Genomic DNA, 13,329 nt, shown 5'->3' with positions numbered 1-13,329 from the left:
TTTTGATGTGGTTTCTTTCTGTTACTGAAGTCCAGAAACATGGCAACACTGCCACCTTGTGGAGAAATGTTGTCGTTTTTAGTTGGTGGACGGCGTAGATCTGCAAAGTAACAATTTAGGAAGTTACTGAAGAACATATGGTCATTTATTAATCTTCTCCTCTGTATTTAGGGGTCATCGAAGCTAAATGTGAAACCAGAATCAGAAGTGACTGAAGGTACTGACTGACACATGTCTCGGTTTTCTTCAGATGCCAGAGGAACAAGCTTTCAGTGTTCTGGTGAAGATCATGTTTGATTATGGGCTCAGGGACCTTTTCAAGCAGAATTTTGAAGATCTGCATTGCAAGTTCTTCCAACTTGAGAGACTCATGCAGGTTTGTGTGTCACATTTTCACATCTCAGTTGCAGTATTGTGCATATTTTAGTCGTTGACTATGTTCACGAAACATCTGACTAACAACATGTGTTAGATGTTGTCTTCTCATTTGAGGTACTTTGTGTTGGCCCTTTGGATATATGCGTGTCTTCTCCTCCTTCTCTTCTCCCTCCAAAATGTTTCTGTATACCTTTTCTTTCATTTATTCTTTTTGTTGCCTCTATTCATTTATTTTTTCTCTTCTTCTCACCTCTATCTGCTGTTTTCTTTCCCTCTTTCTTCATTAGGAATATATTCCAGATCTCTACAACCATTTCCTGAACGTGGGTCTGGAGGCTCACATGTACGCCTCTCAGTGGTTCCTCACCCTCTTCACAGCCAAGTTCCCTCTTTACATGGTGTTTCATATCATCGACCTGCTACTGTGTGAGGTGGGTAATTAAAACAATTCACACAGATAGACTTTTTGCTGCATTTCCGAGTCATTTTCACATGGAATCAATTTAGTTTAGATACCTTTAAAACATGTAGAAGATGACAAATAATTCAACCGAAATACAGAGGATTTGTCCTTAAAAGATGGAAAAATATTAAATACAGTAATAGTGAAGTTTTCAGTGATGGAAGATTAATAATGAAACATTCTAAGGATCACGAAAAATCAGAAAAAGGTTCACGCACCTGGAGGATTGAGAGAGCAGTTTTGGTTTGTGACATTAGAATTTGATTTCATTTGAATTTAAAGGGTCTACCTTGTAAAATCCACGTCTCATTGGTCAACTGTTCGATTGCCACAATGACTCTTGGTGGTGTAGAACTGTAATAAAGGATTATTGCTGATTTACTGATTATGTAGGTTATTAAGAAAGAGTCTGTCAAATCTTGTAATTATTGGTAAGCATCTTCCAAGCCAGCAGCACAACAAACTATGTTGCTGTTCTTTGTTTTTGTGTCTCAGGGAATTAGTGTGATCTTCAACGTAGCCCTGGCACTTCTGAAGGTAAGGGTAACCTACACAAAGATTAGTTCACTCATAAACACACACCTGCATTCACAGCCACATCTGTGAGCAGATACAGAAACGGGTTGACTGGGGGGGGGGCAGGTGAGACGTTTGTGCTGAAAGCAGAGCACATGTTCTTTGTTAAAGGTGAGTTTTGCTTCAGTAATAGTTTCATCTATCAAAGAAAACCTTAGCTGGGTTCTGAATAACCTGTTCTTTGTCCCATCTGTCCTTCTGTTCTTTAACAAAACACAACATTTCCACCTCTGGAAATTGCTCTGTGTGTAAGACTAGCTGTTTTGACTTGTATCATTAAGATAAATGTCTATTTGGGTATTATTTTTGTCTTTCTTTTTTTTCCTCAGACATCAAAAGATGATTTAATCCAAGCAGACTTTGAGGGTGCACTGAAATTTTTTCGTGTCCCAGTTCCGAAGAGGTACCGCTCTGAGGAGAATGCAAAGAAACTGATGGAGCTGGCCTGTAGCATGAAGGTGAGTTCTGAGCAAATCTTGCATCGCTCACACAAAGGCCTGAGACACATGATACAGCTCACTATTCATTTTTAGGTTTCATTCAGCTAGTCTCCAGCTGTATGCGAGAAGGTGGATGTCTTCAGAAATATCCAGATAACCTCAAACTGTGCTAAATTTGGATATTGGTAATGGAAAACAAAAATCAGATCAGCCAGCATGTCTGATCATCACAAAGTGCTTAAAGAAAAAAAATTAAACACAAAATCGTCATTGTGCAGCAGTGCTGCTCAGGTGCCAGTAGGGGTCACTGTTGAACTTATTCTAACAGATGAGATGAACACACACACAAACACACACAAACACACACACACACACACACACACGCACACACCAGAACACCAGATGCCCACATCCCTCTTTTAAACACTCACACCTGCGTCCTGACCTGTTTTGAACAGTCTGGCCCAGTTTGAAGGGCCTGACTTTGAAGATAACTTTAGGCAGAACATATTTCTTTGCACAAACTCTGTACGGGAGCCAGCGTGAAGAGAGATTTGAACTTTTTAGTCCTCAGTTGGAGAGGCAGGCAGCAGGGAGCTCACACTTTGAGGTCCATCAGCAAAGAAACATTTGAGAGGTAAATGAGAGGTAACTGGAGCAGCTGTGCAGTTTTGAAGATGCTTCAGTTCTCATCTTAGAGGTATCACTTCTGAATATAAATCATGATGGGCTCAAAAAGGCCTCCAAGGCGGTAGAAAAATACCCAATGATTTATTTATGGGTATAGGAGCAGAAAATAATTCCAGGAAAACTGACCTCGGTGCCTGCTGTAATGTTGGTAGGCTAATCTGAGGCTTGGCTGTCACTATAGTGGGATTAACTGACCGGATTACTGTTGGCCTCATTGACTGATGATGCTACCTTCTGACCGTATCACATATCTGTTTCTATTGCAGAGGGCTCCAGCTTTATCCACAGCTTCAGTTCAGATTGGTCATATGTCATGTTATACGGTACATGCTGTATATTTTCCACATTCTCAAATCTGTGATGGCGTTGCTCAGATTTTAGTGATTAATGTTTCTCTTTTGGTAGATTTTATTCATATAACAGTGGTTGATGTCATCATCATCCTAGTCCTTAATCCTTTGAATTTTTCACCTCTTCCTCGCCTGTTTCATAAACCTTGTGATGCAAGTAACACAAATTGCACACGATAATCAGGATTGCTGTGATCCTCTCTAGAAGTTGCCTTGCTAAGGTTCAGGATTAATTCCACAAATATCTGGACACTGACACAATTTTCCTTTTATTCATTTATTTATTTTGTTAGTACCAAAACCTTTTTAAGTTACCAATCCAATCCACAGTGAGCCAAAGTGCTGTACAGGATAAATAGAGGCATAATAAATAAAAGTTTCACAAGATATTGCATTCAAAAAGAAAATAACTTAAATAAAGTGAGAGCATGAGTAAAAATAGCAGCCATATTGGCATTCACATCAGAATTGGAGGAAGTTTTTAGGAATCACAGTTTTTAATGTGAGGAATCATCTTTCTCTGGGAATAAAAAGTAGTCCAGCCATTGATTTAAAGGCTGTTTCAAAGAGTGTTGTAGGCTACTCTTACCTGTTCATAATATGACCTTCATAGTGTAACTTTAAAAGAGTCAGGTAAACCATTAGAAGAGCAAAAAATATGTCGGGGTCCAAATATATGTGGATCTTATTGTGTTTCATAGTGATAGTGGAGCTGAATAGCGATGTGAGCCCTCATGATTGCAGCCATACTGTAGGTCATAAGAATGTTATATTTTCAGGTCAATGTGCGACAAACGCATACGTCAGTCAGTTAAAAAAGAAATATTCACACAGCGGTCCAGAGGTCAGACCGGGTCATCCAGGTTGTCTCAGTGCAGGATTGTTATAGCTTCCCCGTCCTCACTCCTGCCTCCTCTTCACCTCTAAAGTTAAAACACGCAAGCTCTCATGGGAGTTTGAATAAAATTCTGAGTGTGGAGAGGTTTTGTTTTTCCTGGGAGACTTTTTTTCGTCATCATTCAGTGCACACCTCCATATCTCTTTGCAGTCAGGTTCATGCTGTGTGTATGAACAGAGATGTGCTCATATGTTTGTAGACACCCACTAAAGTATAATAAATCCAACACATGTAGCATTATAGTAATTGTGCGATGTTGAAGTTATTATTGATAGGCTTTTTAAATGATGGTTGCACTTGAGAGCTGTGGATGTTCTGCGTTGTTAATCGCTCCCCTAATTAGTATCCTCTGCAAACCCAGCTGTCTCTGTGAGAGAAGATGACAAAGGGAGATGGATGACACAGCTCCTGTGCTCAGTAACCTCCTGAACTTTTCCTCCTACTCCGTCTGTCTAATTGACGGAGCAGGGTGTTCCCACCAAATACTCTAAGAACACCGACACACAGTTCGAACTGAACCGGAGTCTACAACCAGGGGATGCTGGTAAACAAGATGCATTAATAATCCACAGAATGGACGAGGATTTCTCAGGTTGTTGGAGATGCTGTTTGATCTACGATTAATCGAAGGTGCTCCGCTAATCCCGAACTGTGTTTTATGATCATGTGTTAAATTAAAGTTCAGCTCTTTAGCCTTCAGATAGGACGGAGATGAACACAGTGCTTAAAACACACACTTGATCTTTTGTGTCTTCATTGCACTCATGTTAATGATATAATCCCAGTGCTGGTGGAAAAAGAGTGAGCTTTAGATTTGAACCTTTTTAACCTCCTTTTGCAGCAGTAATCCTGTTTGATTCGAACTGCCACGTTAAGGTCCAACCATACCTCTCTGTGGTTTCAGCTTTTGATTGTCTTTGGAGATCTCATCATCAGCAAATACTTCATCTTCACGCCGCAGTGTTTGCTTTTAAATCCAAATGGCTCAGATCCACATTTTCTGTCATGTTTCACTTGAATTGTCCTTATTTTATTTTTTTTTTTTTTAACATTCTAAGTCCTGTTGGCTCCCTGAGATCAAGGGTAACGGTAAGGATTTCTCAGCGACGCAGTAGCTTTTCAGCTAAATGTCTGAGCCAAGTAAAGATTGCAAATCCCGGGTCCTTGTTTATAAAATATTAGAAAAGCCCTCGTCTTCCAGCTACCTCAAGTGCATCAGCCCAAAGGCGGGTGAGCTGGTTTAGATTTCCTATCCTCTCATTATGTCTAAGCACCAAGCATTTGTTCTTCGACTCTCTTTGCCCAAAAGATCAGCCAGAAGAAGTTGAAGAAATTTGAGAAGGAGTACCACACCATCCGGGAGCAGCAGGAGCAGCAGGAAGCCCCCATTGAGAGATATGAGGTACTTATTATTTTGTATTTTTATTCATTATGATTAACCCTGATTGAACTGATTAAGAGTCCAAGCTATAATGTAATGTTTCAGTTTCATTGAACATAGTAAATTGTGTTTGTAGGTGTTGAAACAGCCACCCTCTTCTGGCAGATCTTCATCTGAATGAACTGAAACTCCTTTTTATTTGAGAAAATAAGCTCCACAGCAGCAGAAAACCTGTAAACTTTATATTCTTTCAGTCGCTGTAAGGTTGTAGGGTGGGTTGGGCACGATGCAATATCCATCAGTCCCAGTTAGAGTTTTTGTGATCCAAAAGATTAATCTCAGGACATTTGCGTCATTGCTGTTCGGGGGCATTTTTTCTAATACACTCAACCACTAAGCCAGAAGTCAAATGTCAATCAGGTTGTCGGAGTTGAACAATCATTTTGAAAGTACAGATTCTCTTTTATGTGCCTGTGTGGGAATGTTTGTGTTGCTTTCAGTGCTGACCCGCATTGATTTTTTTTTTTTTTAAATGAATGTCTTCACTTTAACTCGTCTGTTGCTGTTAATGATGGACAAACACGTTATGTCTTGTTGAACATTATAGACACCTTCCAACAGTGTGCTCTCACCTGACCACAGCGGACTCTTGTACTTCTGCAGTATTTCATGTGAATTATTGCTTTACTTCAGAAAGTTCTGGGCAGTTTACACATTTATTTGACTGACTCATTCTCTCTGCTCTGCCGTCTCTTCACTTTACTTCCTCTTTCACTTCTGTGTAAATTCTCTTCTGTTTTACAATTCAACACTTCCCTGCGTCCTCTTTGTTTTTCCATTCCTCTTTCTGCCCTGCTCTTCTGGTTTTTTTATTGTTTGTTTTTCTTTTAACCTGTGTTTCCTGTTCTCTTCCCTTTCTTGTCTTTCTATCATCTCGCTTTCACCTGCTCTGTCCAGCGGGAGAATCGTCGTTTGCAAGAGGCCAACATGCGTCTGGAGCAGGAGAACGACGACCTGGCACATGAATTAGTTAGCAGCAAGATAGCTCTGCGCAAGGACCTTGACAACGTAAGCCAAAGAGAAGGAATATATTTGTGTAATTGGGTGTGACTCTTGACTTGCCAGAACACAGTACATGGCGATGGTTGAGCAAGAACTGAATTGATATGAGGCAAAGTAAAAGCATGAGTTTGTCTGTATTTTTGGTCTAAACCCACACACAAGCTTGATTAATCTAACCTCAAAATGTCTGTGTGTGTAAGGCACAGGCTGCACATTTGTGTGAAGGATTTTTTCTTTTTCTTTTGACCTACCTTGAAAAGAGAGATGTAGGGAGGAAAGTAGGACACGTCTAACTTTCAGTGACCTTATCAGCATAGGGTTCTTCTGTCTTATGTGTGTGTGTGTGTGTTTGTACCAGGCTGAGGAAAAGGCAGACGCCCTGAATAAAGAGTTGCTGCTGACCAAACAGAAACTTGTGGACTCGGAGGACGAGAAGAGGAGGCTGGAGGAAGAATCTGCACAGGTTAGAGCAAAAAAAAAACCAAGGCATTGAGTCTGTGTTCAGAAAAACCTGATGTCTACAGCGTGGATCTGTCCATCAAAGCTCCCGAAGTATGCAGGCTTACAGGTTGTAATCCGCTTCAGCTGCTGTTACCTTTTTATCGATCCTGTAGACCCACAGCATGGGTCCGCTTGTCTTTTGATTAATTAAACTGTTCTTGAAAAAGAAAACATCAATTTCTGTCTTTGTTAGTTGTCAGTTTTTCCATTTGTCAACCTTTGTACATACATTTGATCCGGCTTTATTTCTACTTTCTCTACGTAAGTGGCACCATGTGAGATCTTTGATACAAACTATTCCTGTCCATGCCTTTTGTTTCTGTGTATTTGTCTACTCTGCCTTTTCAGTTCAGTCACAGAGAGTAGTCCAATGTTCACTGGGAAAGTCTGTTTGATGGTTTTTTGTTTTTTCCTTTAGTTTAGCAAAGAATCTCTTTGAGACCTACCTGCTATCTTCCGTTCCTGTGTGTGTTCAATGCTGTCCTCCAAATGTCTCCTGTCTTGTTGAGTGTGTAGGTGTAACTTTGAGTGATTTATGTGCTTGAGTAGAGGTTGTGTTAAGGGCAGGACATTGCCACGAGCTTCTGGACTGCCAATACTTTTCTGTGTTCTTTACATCTCACGGCAGCCACATGGTCTCTAGGGCCCATAAATCTGCTTGTGTCCTTTTTACTGCCACATTCACGGTTTCGGTGTGTTTGTTTTCCCTTTTCCCCACAGCTGAAGGAAATGTGCAGACGAGAGCTGGATAAGTCTGAATCGGAAATTAAGAAGAATGGTTCCATTATTGGGGAATATAAACAGGTATGCACCGTATGCCGAATAAGAAAAAAAATCAGTTAATTCCTTCCACTTTAGATGCATAGGACAATTATCTGGTAATACCCTGATGAAGCTGTCAAATGCGGCACCCATTTTTCGATCTTCTGTTTACTCACAACCTTTTAAACTCATCCATGACTGGCTTTACCTTCCATTGATATATCAAAGGCAGATGAAATCCATTTGCAGGATTTTGCATTTCTCATTTTTAAACATTCGGCCAACACACATTCGATCTTCTCCAGTTATTGAACTCAAAGATTTAAAAGGAAAATATCAATAACTGTTGCATTCTGTAGTGACTTCAGATGCCAGTATTACCCCCAATATAAGAAATAGAATCTGTCGGCTGTTCTGTGCACCAGTCTCTGATATTGGTGTAATCATGTCCAGGTGCCAGGTAGTTGAATAGTAGCAGAAAAATGCATCACAAACTTTTAAGTTTTAAAATTCTGCAGGCTGACGATGGCCAAAGATTAAAAAAAAAACAAAAAAAACCTACAAATCCAGAGAGCAACAGCTGCCAACATGTCCGTATAGCAGCAAGTCACTGCTTGAGTCTTAGTTGATTTACGTCACCTTTTGATGTTATAACTCGACCAAGGGTGTCTTTTCTTTCAAATTCTTCCTCATGCTCCGCCTAAGTAGCATCAGCAGCCCCACAGTGTCTACATCCAACACGTTTGTTGATGGCAGGTTTGTTATTTATTAGGCAGTGCATTTGGAGTGCAGTTTATGAGTCTCATCAGATCTGGATGAGTTTTTGGATATTTAAGGAATGAGCCTTTGAATACATCTGCTTCACCTCGGTCTCTCATTTGTCTTGTCTTTTTAGATCTAAATTCTCATCAAGCACTCCCTATTCCAAGAAAAATGAGATGCATCTTAAAAGCCATCAGTTTTCATTCGTTCATCTACTTTGAGAAGTAGAGATATCCCGTTTTTCCAGACTGTCTCTAAGCCGAACCCGGAGCTTTGATGATTGAGCCTGTGAGCGTTTTTTTAGGCTCCATCTGCCTGAATTCCTCTTCAGATCTCATCTTGTCACTTAATGTTTAAATATAAACTCACCAAGATCAAGTGCCATTATCATCAGCACAGGGATCTTACACAACAGTCCACCTCCTATCCTCCGAGTGGAAGCATACAGAAATAGCAAAAGACTAATTTAGAGTTGGGCCTTAAGTTCACCTGTGCCTAAAAATACTGACAGGAGTCTGGACTTGACAGGGAAAAGCAATCGTAGAGGAAACTGTGTGTAGTGCGAGTGAAAGCAGCCTCAGATAGCAGGCTGGCAGTTAAGAGCTGTGCTGAGCAGAGCTAAGTGTGAAAATGAGGCCTTATCAAAAAATAGTCTTTTTTTTATGACAGGAAAGAAGGGGGGTGAGAGATGCAGGGAGAAAATGAACAGAAGTTTGTGGAGAGGGAGGACGACGGCATTCAGTCTGCTGGGACTGACAAGTTGAGGAATGCCCCAAAATAGCCTGCGCTGTTTTGCAACCCAGATAACTCAAATTATTCTTTAAATAGTATTTTCCTCTTTCACCGACTATGAACGCCAAGTTTGTTTTTGTTCTTCGTTTTTTTTGTGTGTGGACTGAAGCCAAAAACAGCTTTGTGCTAATTGCACCTCCAGCCACAGTGACAGACAAATGTCTGCTGGTGCCAAAGCTGGAAACGGTGTCACGTGATGCATTGTAGTCCCTGTTGTTGTAGTAGAGGTTGTGTAGATCCTCCCATGCAGGCCAGGCACGGTGACATGTGCCTCTGCTTGTGTCTCTGAGGCCCTGTTACCATCACAATTAATTTACCTCTCAGATCTTTTGACTGAACACAGCCTCGTGTGAAGGATCTTTTAAACTTTTCAATGTTCAGCCCCCCCCCCCCCTCCCTCTAATTGTTTTGTTCAAGGGCTAAACTTTTTCATAAAAAGTTTATTAAACTCTTATGTTTCACAATATGTCCATTGTAAGCGTACATGCATGTATTATTGAACAAAAGGAAAACAAGAGAGGGCTTCGGGCAGGAAATGTAAAGCAGGCCTGGATAAATTATTCTGTTAACAATGTTCAAATTAGTAGTAAAGAATCCTGATAAAATAAACATTTTCAAAACTAAAATGTCCCCCAGGTCTCGAGCATGTTTTACTATCACACTAGAACAAAATCCATTATTAGTGTGACACAGCTGTGTTTAAGAAGGAAAGAAAAGAGCTTTTCATCCAGAATTTTAATGAGTTAAGTAATCCTGGACAGCTTGCTCGCAGATGGTGTAGCCATAACAATTCATACCATTAGATTGACTAGTTTCCCATGTTGCACTGGCTGGAAATCCCAACGGAACACATTGTTCTCCTCCCCGTGTCCCCCTCTCAGCCCCTCCATTACTTCTAATAAAAACCTGAGGAAGATGAAGGCATGGTGTGGGACATCGGTAAGCATGTTTACATGCCACCTGAAGAAAAAAGGAAGAATTTAAAAGGGCAAAATGTGAGCACAAGAAGGGGCAAGTGGTTAATGAGGGAAAGATAAAGGTACAGAAATGGTAGATGGGAGCAGGTGAAAAACATGAATGGATGGTGGTCTTCTGCTCAGCTGAAGATGTGCACATCTTAAGACTGTTCTGAAAAGGGTGAGTGAGGAGAGCAGCATGCAGCGAGCTGTTCGCCACATAGCCTGAGCTGCACGGAGGCAGAGGGAGAGCTGCGATGACCTGATCGGGTTACTGTCGGCACATTCATTTCTCAGTTCACCAATTAACTAGTTTGCAGGTGTTTACGTGGGATTTTATGTTAGCCAGCAGTAGCAAGGAGAACACAGGCAGAAAACCTCCAGTCTTATTAACATCCTGTAAAATGTACCGCAGAAACAGACCTTATGACACCACTAATGGACTTTCAGTTAAGAGGATGAACTCCACAGAGTGAATTACTAAGAGCCTTAAACAGAGTTGAGCAAGTGTTCCATGGTATGTTCAGTGACCACTGGTTGAAATCAGAGAACTAATTAATAAGTGAATGATAAGAGCTCAGATTTAGTGCACTTCCTTATTGGCATTACTTTTCATGTGATGATAACACCAAATTTAGTTTAATTTTTCTCCTTTTGTGGCTCAAATTCAATAAAATGTCTACAAAAATAGAATATTTAGATTCATTTGTACAATAAATTAATAATTCGTCTTAACGGGTGATGATTCTGCCTTTATTTCACACTCCATGTGAGAGGGTTTGGATTTTTTTATTTTTTGGGCCATTCTTAGACCAGTTTATGGATTCTAGGTTTTTTGTTACACGTCTGCATTGCCTGATGTAGTCATAAAAGCTCTTCATTGGTGTGGCTTTTACTGACATGATAAGATAATTTGTTCATTACAATTCATAGGAACTAAAGCTGAGCCGTTCACTTTATATGTTACCATGTACATTATAGAGAGACACACACTCCACTCCAAGCTGTTTGTTTGCTGCTTACAAAAATAATCGGATGTTTAGTTCATTCATGAATATCACTGGGTTTTTTTCTCATTTTAATGATATATTGAAGAAGACTGTTCAGGTTGAACAAGTTGCAGTTGATTTCATGGTGAAGGACAAGAACTGTTTAATCATCCAAACACGCAAGAAACTGCATGCGCCTCCTTCAGCTTTGTACATTATGATAATGAAGGACCCTAATAGCGCCATGTGAATGCCTCCAACTGGGCGGGAGTGCAGAACTTAAAGCGCCGATATGGGCTCAGACACCATCACTGTCGATTGATCCGAGCTGCAGTGGCTGATTGAGCTGAGCAAACTTCCGGTCTCTTTCTGTTTCCTATAGATTTGCTCCCAGCTGAGCGAACGACTAGAAAAACAACAGACGGCCACCCGAGCAGAGCTGGAGAAAATCAGAGTAAGTCCCACACAGACACTTTGCTCCAATCACTGCTGTGTGCATTCAAGCGTACGCTGCCTGTAGAAGGCGGTGATGGTTACAGAGCTACACTTTTAGCTACAAATGTTTATGTCTCTATTAGTAGCGTTCAGCCTCTATAAGCAGTCCTGAGAGACCGTAGATCGAGTGAGATCTCTCAGGATTGTGACATCTCTGAATGATGAAGATATCTAATTTTAGAGACCCCTCATTTCACAAAACTCTTGAGAAGTTGACCACACACACAATGTAACAGAGAGAGCCATGAAATGCATTCAAATAGAAGTTTCTCATCTGAACACATCAGAAAAGGGAATATCTGAACTACAGAAACAACCAGATATGATTTATGTATGTTCAAAAGAGTTTTGTCTTTGCTGACAGTGAAATTAAAGCTTTTTGTGAAAGAATGCAATATCAGGCCAAGACACTTGACTTCCAGCACTTGCACACATGTTCAGCTGGCAGTTGGACCGTAGCTGGGAGAACGGCCATTTTGGCAGGAAGCTCTGTCAGGGCTGCTCGAGGATGGATTGCAGTTTCCTCCTAGCTCCTTTTCTTTCTCTTAGTTACTGATAGTAGTTCAGCAATTGAATAAATTCTCATAAATCGCAGTGAGACGTGATGAGGTGGAACACTTGTGCAGTGAATAGTGCATAATTGTGAGTTTTAATGAGAATTTTCTAAATAACCTACGTAGTGTGTCACTATAATTTGTATTTAAAGCGACATGACAAACAATTCCAGCCCAAGCACTCTGCTGCTTCATTAAGGCTCTCATCCACTGCAGCAGTGACGAGGCTAGAAGCAATATCTATAATTAGGCATCAGCTTTAAACTCAGTCGATGGGTTGATGTAAATGTGTTTTTTTTTTTTTAAATGTTTGTGGTGATATCTCAAGTGCTGCAGTCGACTGTTAACGTCGACTGCAGTTAGAAGTTCTGCAGGCTCAGATGCTCAGATCTTAGAATAATGTCAGATTGTTTGAAAAGAAAAGAAAAACTTGCATCATCAGTCCCTCCCACCCCTCTCTAACCTGAATATTTTTTCTTCCTTTCTCACCTTCTGTCAAACCCCCCTGTAGTGTAAAGTTGAAGGCTGCGAGAAGTGCAGCAGTCTTTTCAACAAAGAGGGCCGTGTGCGGGCCGCGGTAACCACGGCGCCCGCTGGGGAATCTGAGGAGACGGATGAGGAGAAGGAGGGTTTGAAGAACCAGCTGAGAGAGATGGAGCTGGAACTCGCCCAGACCAAACTGCAGCTGGTGGAGGCCGAGTGCAAAATCCAGGTACAATAATACACAGTTTTGGCCCAAAAATAACTGCGCGTACACAGCTGCGGCCGCAGGGCCATGAGAACATAAAGGTAGAATTTACAGCGTCACCTTTTTTTTTTTTTTTTACTCCCAAGCAAGCTGGAGAAGTTTGGAAGTAGTGACTTTATGTGTTGAGTTGAACAAAATCACACTTGTTGAGCTGCCGTCACAGCTCCCTGATTGGAATAAAAGCCAATATTCATACAGAGCTTTAGTCACACTGAGGCTGCTGTACTGGCCTCTGTGGCTGCAACACAACCAACACCTTTGACCGCCTTTAAGAACATACCAAGGATAATGTCATTATGAGGATCCTCTTTGTCACCGCAAGCATTACAGGATGTACTGTTGCTGCAAAATAATTTTTTACTATCTAAACCACCTTCCTTTATGTGACAGCGTCACCACCATAGAACTCAAATCAGAGGCCATAGATTTATTGCTAACCCAACGAATCAAAGAGGAGAATTTTCTATTAAACAGATGCGGTTAAAGTGAAAAGAAGTGGGCTCATCTTAAGTTGCTATAGAAATAAAGACAG

The 13,329-nt window shown here is 40.9% G+C and overlaps 2 protein-coding genes across 4 annotated transcripts in view; one reads left to right on the top strand and one right to left on the bottom strand.

Annotated features, from left to right (window-relative positions):
* strbp (spermatid perinuclear RNA binding protein) overlaps window positions 1-13,329 on the bottom strand; it is a 175,055-nt gene that overhangs the window by 81,124 nt on the left and 80,602 nt on the right. The window lies entirely within an intron of this gene.
* LOC140277559 (rab GTPase-activating protein 1) overlaps window positions 1-13,329 on the top strand; it is a 63,067-nt gene that overhangs the window by 46,961 nt on the left and 2,777 nt on the right. For all 3 annotated transcript variants that reach the window (XM_072372634.1, XM_072372633.1, XM_072372632.1), the window contains 10 exons: window positions 251-376; window positions 666-809; window positions 1,337-1,378; window positions 1,747-1,875; window positions 5,105-5,197; window positions 6,134-6,244; window positions 6,597-6,701; window positions 7,460-7,543; window positions 11,383-11,454; window positions 12,561-12,761. In XM_072372634.1, the coding sequence (XP_072228735.1) occupies window positions 251-376; window positions 666-809; window positions 1,337-1,378; window positions 1,747-1,875; window positions 5,105-5,197; window positions 6,134-6,244; window positions 6,597-6,701; window positions 7,460-7,543; window positions 11,383-11,454; window positions 12,561-12,761 (1,107 nt within the window). The remainder of the gene's footprint in view (window positions 1-250; window positions 377-665; window positions 810-1,336; window positions 1,379-1,746; window positions 1,876-5,104; window positions 5,198-6,133; window positions 6,245-6,596; window positions 6,702-7,459; window positions 7,544-11,382; window positions 11,455-12,560; window positions 12,762-13,329) is intronic.

Source organism: Leuresthes tenuis, unplaced genomic scaffold, assembly GCF_036924035.1.
Source record: "Leuresthes tenuis unplaced genomic scaffold, fLeuTen1.0.hap1 SCAF_19, whole genome shotgun sequence".
Classification (NCBI taxonomy): Eukaryota; Metazoa; Chordata; class Actinopteri; order Atheriniformes; family Atherinopsidae; genus Leuresthes; species Leuresthes tenuis.
Note: the sequence above shows the minus strand (reverse complement) of the source record. Positions and strands in the feature narration are given on the sequence as shown.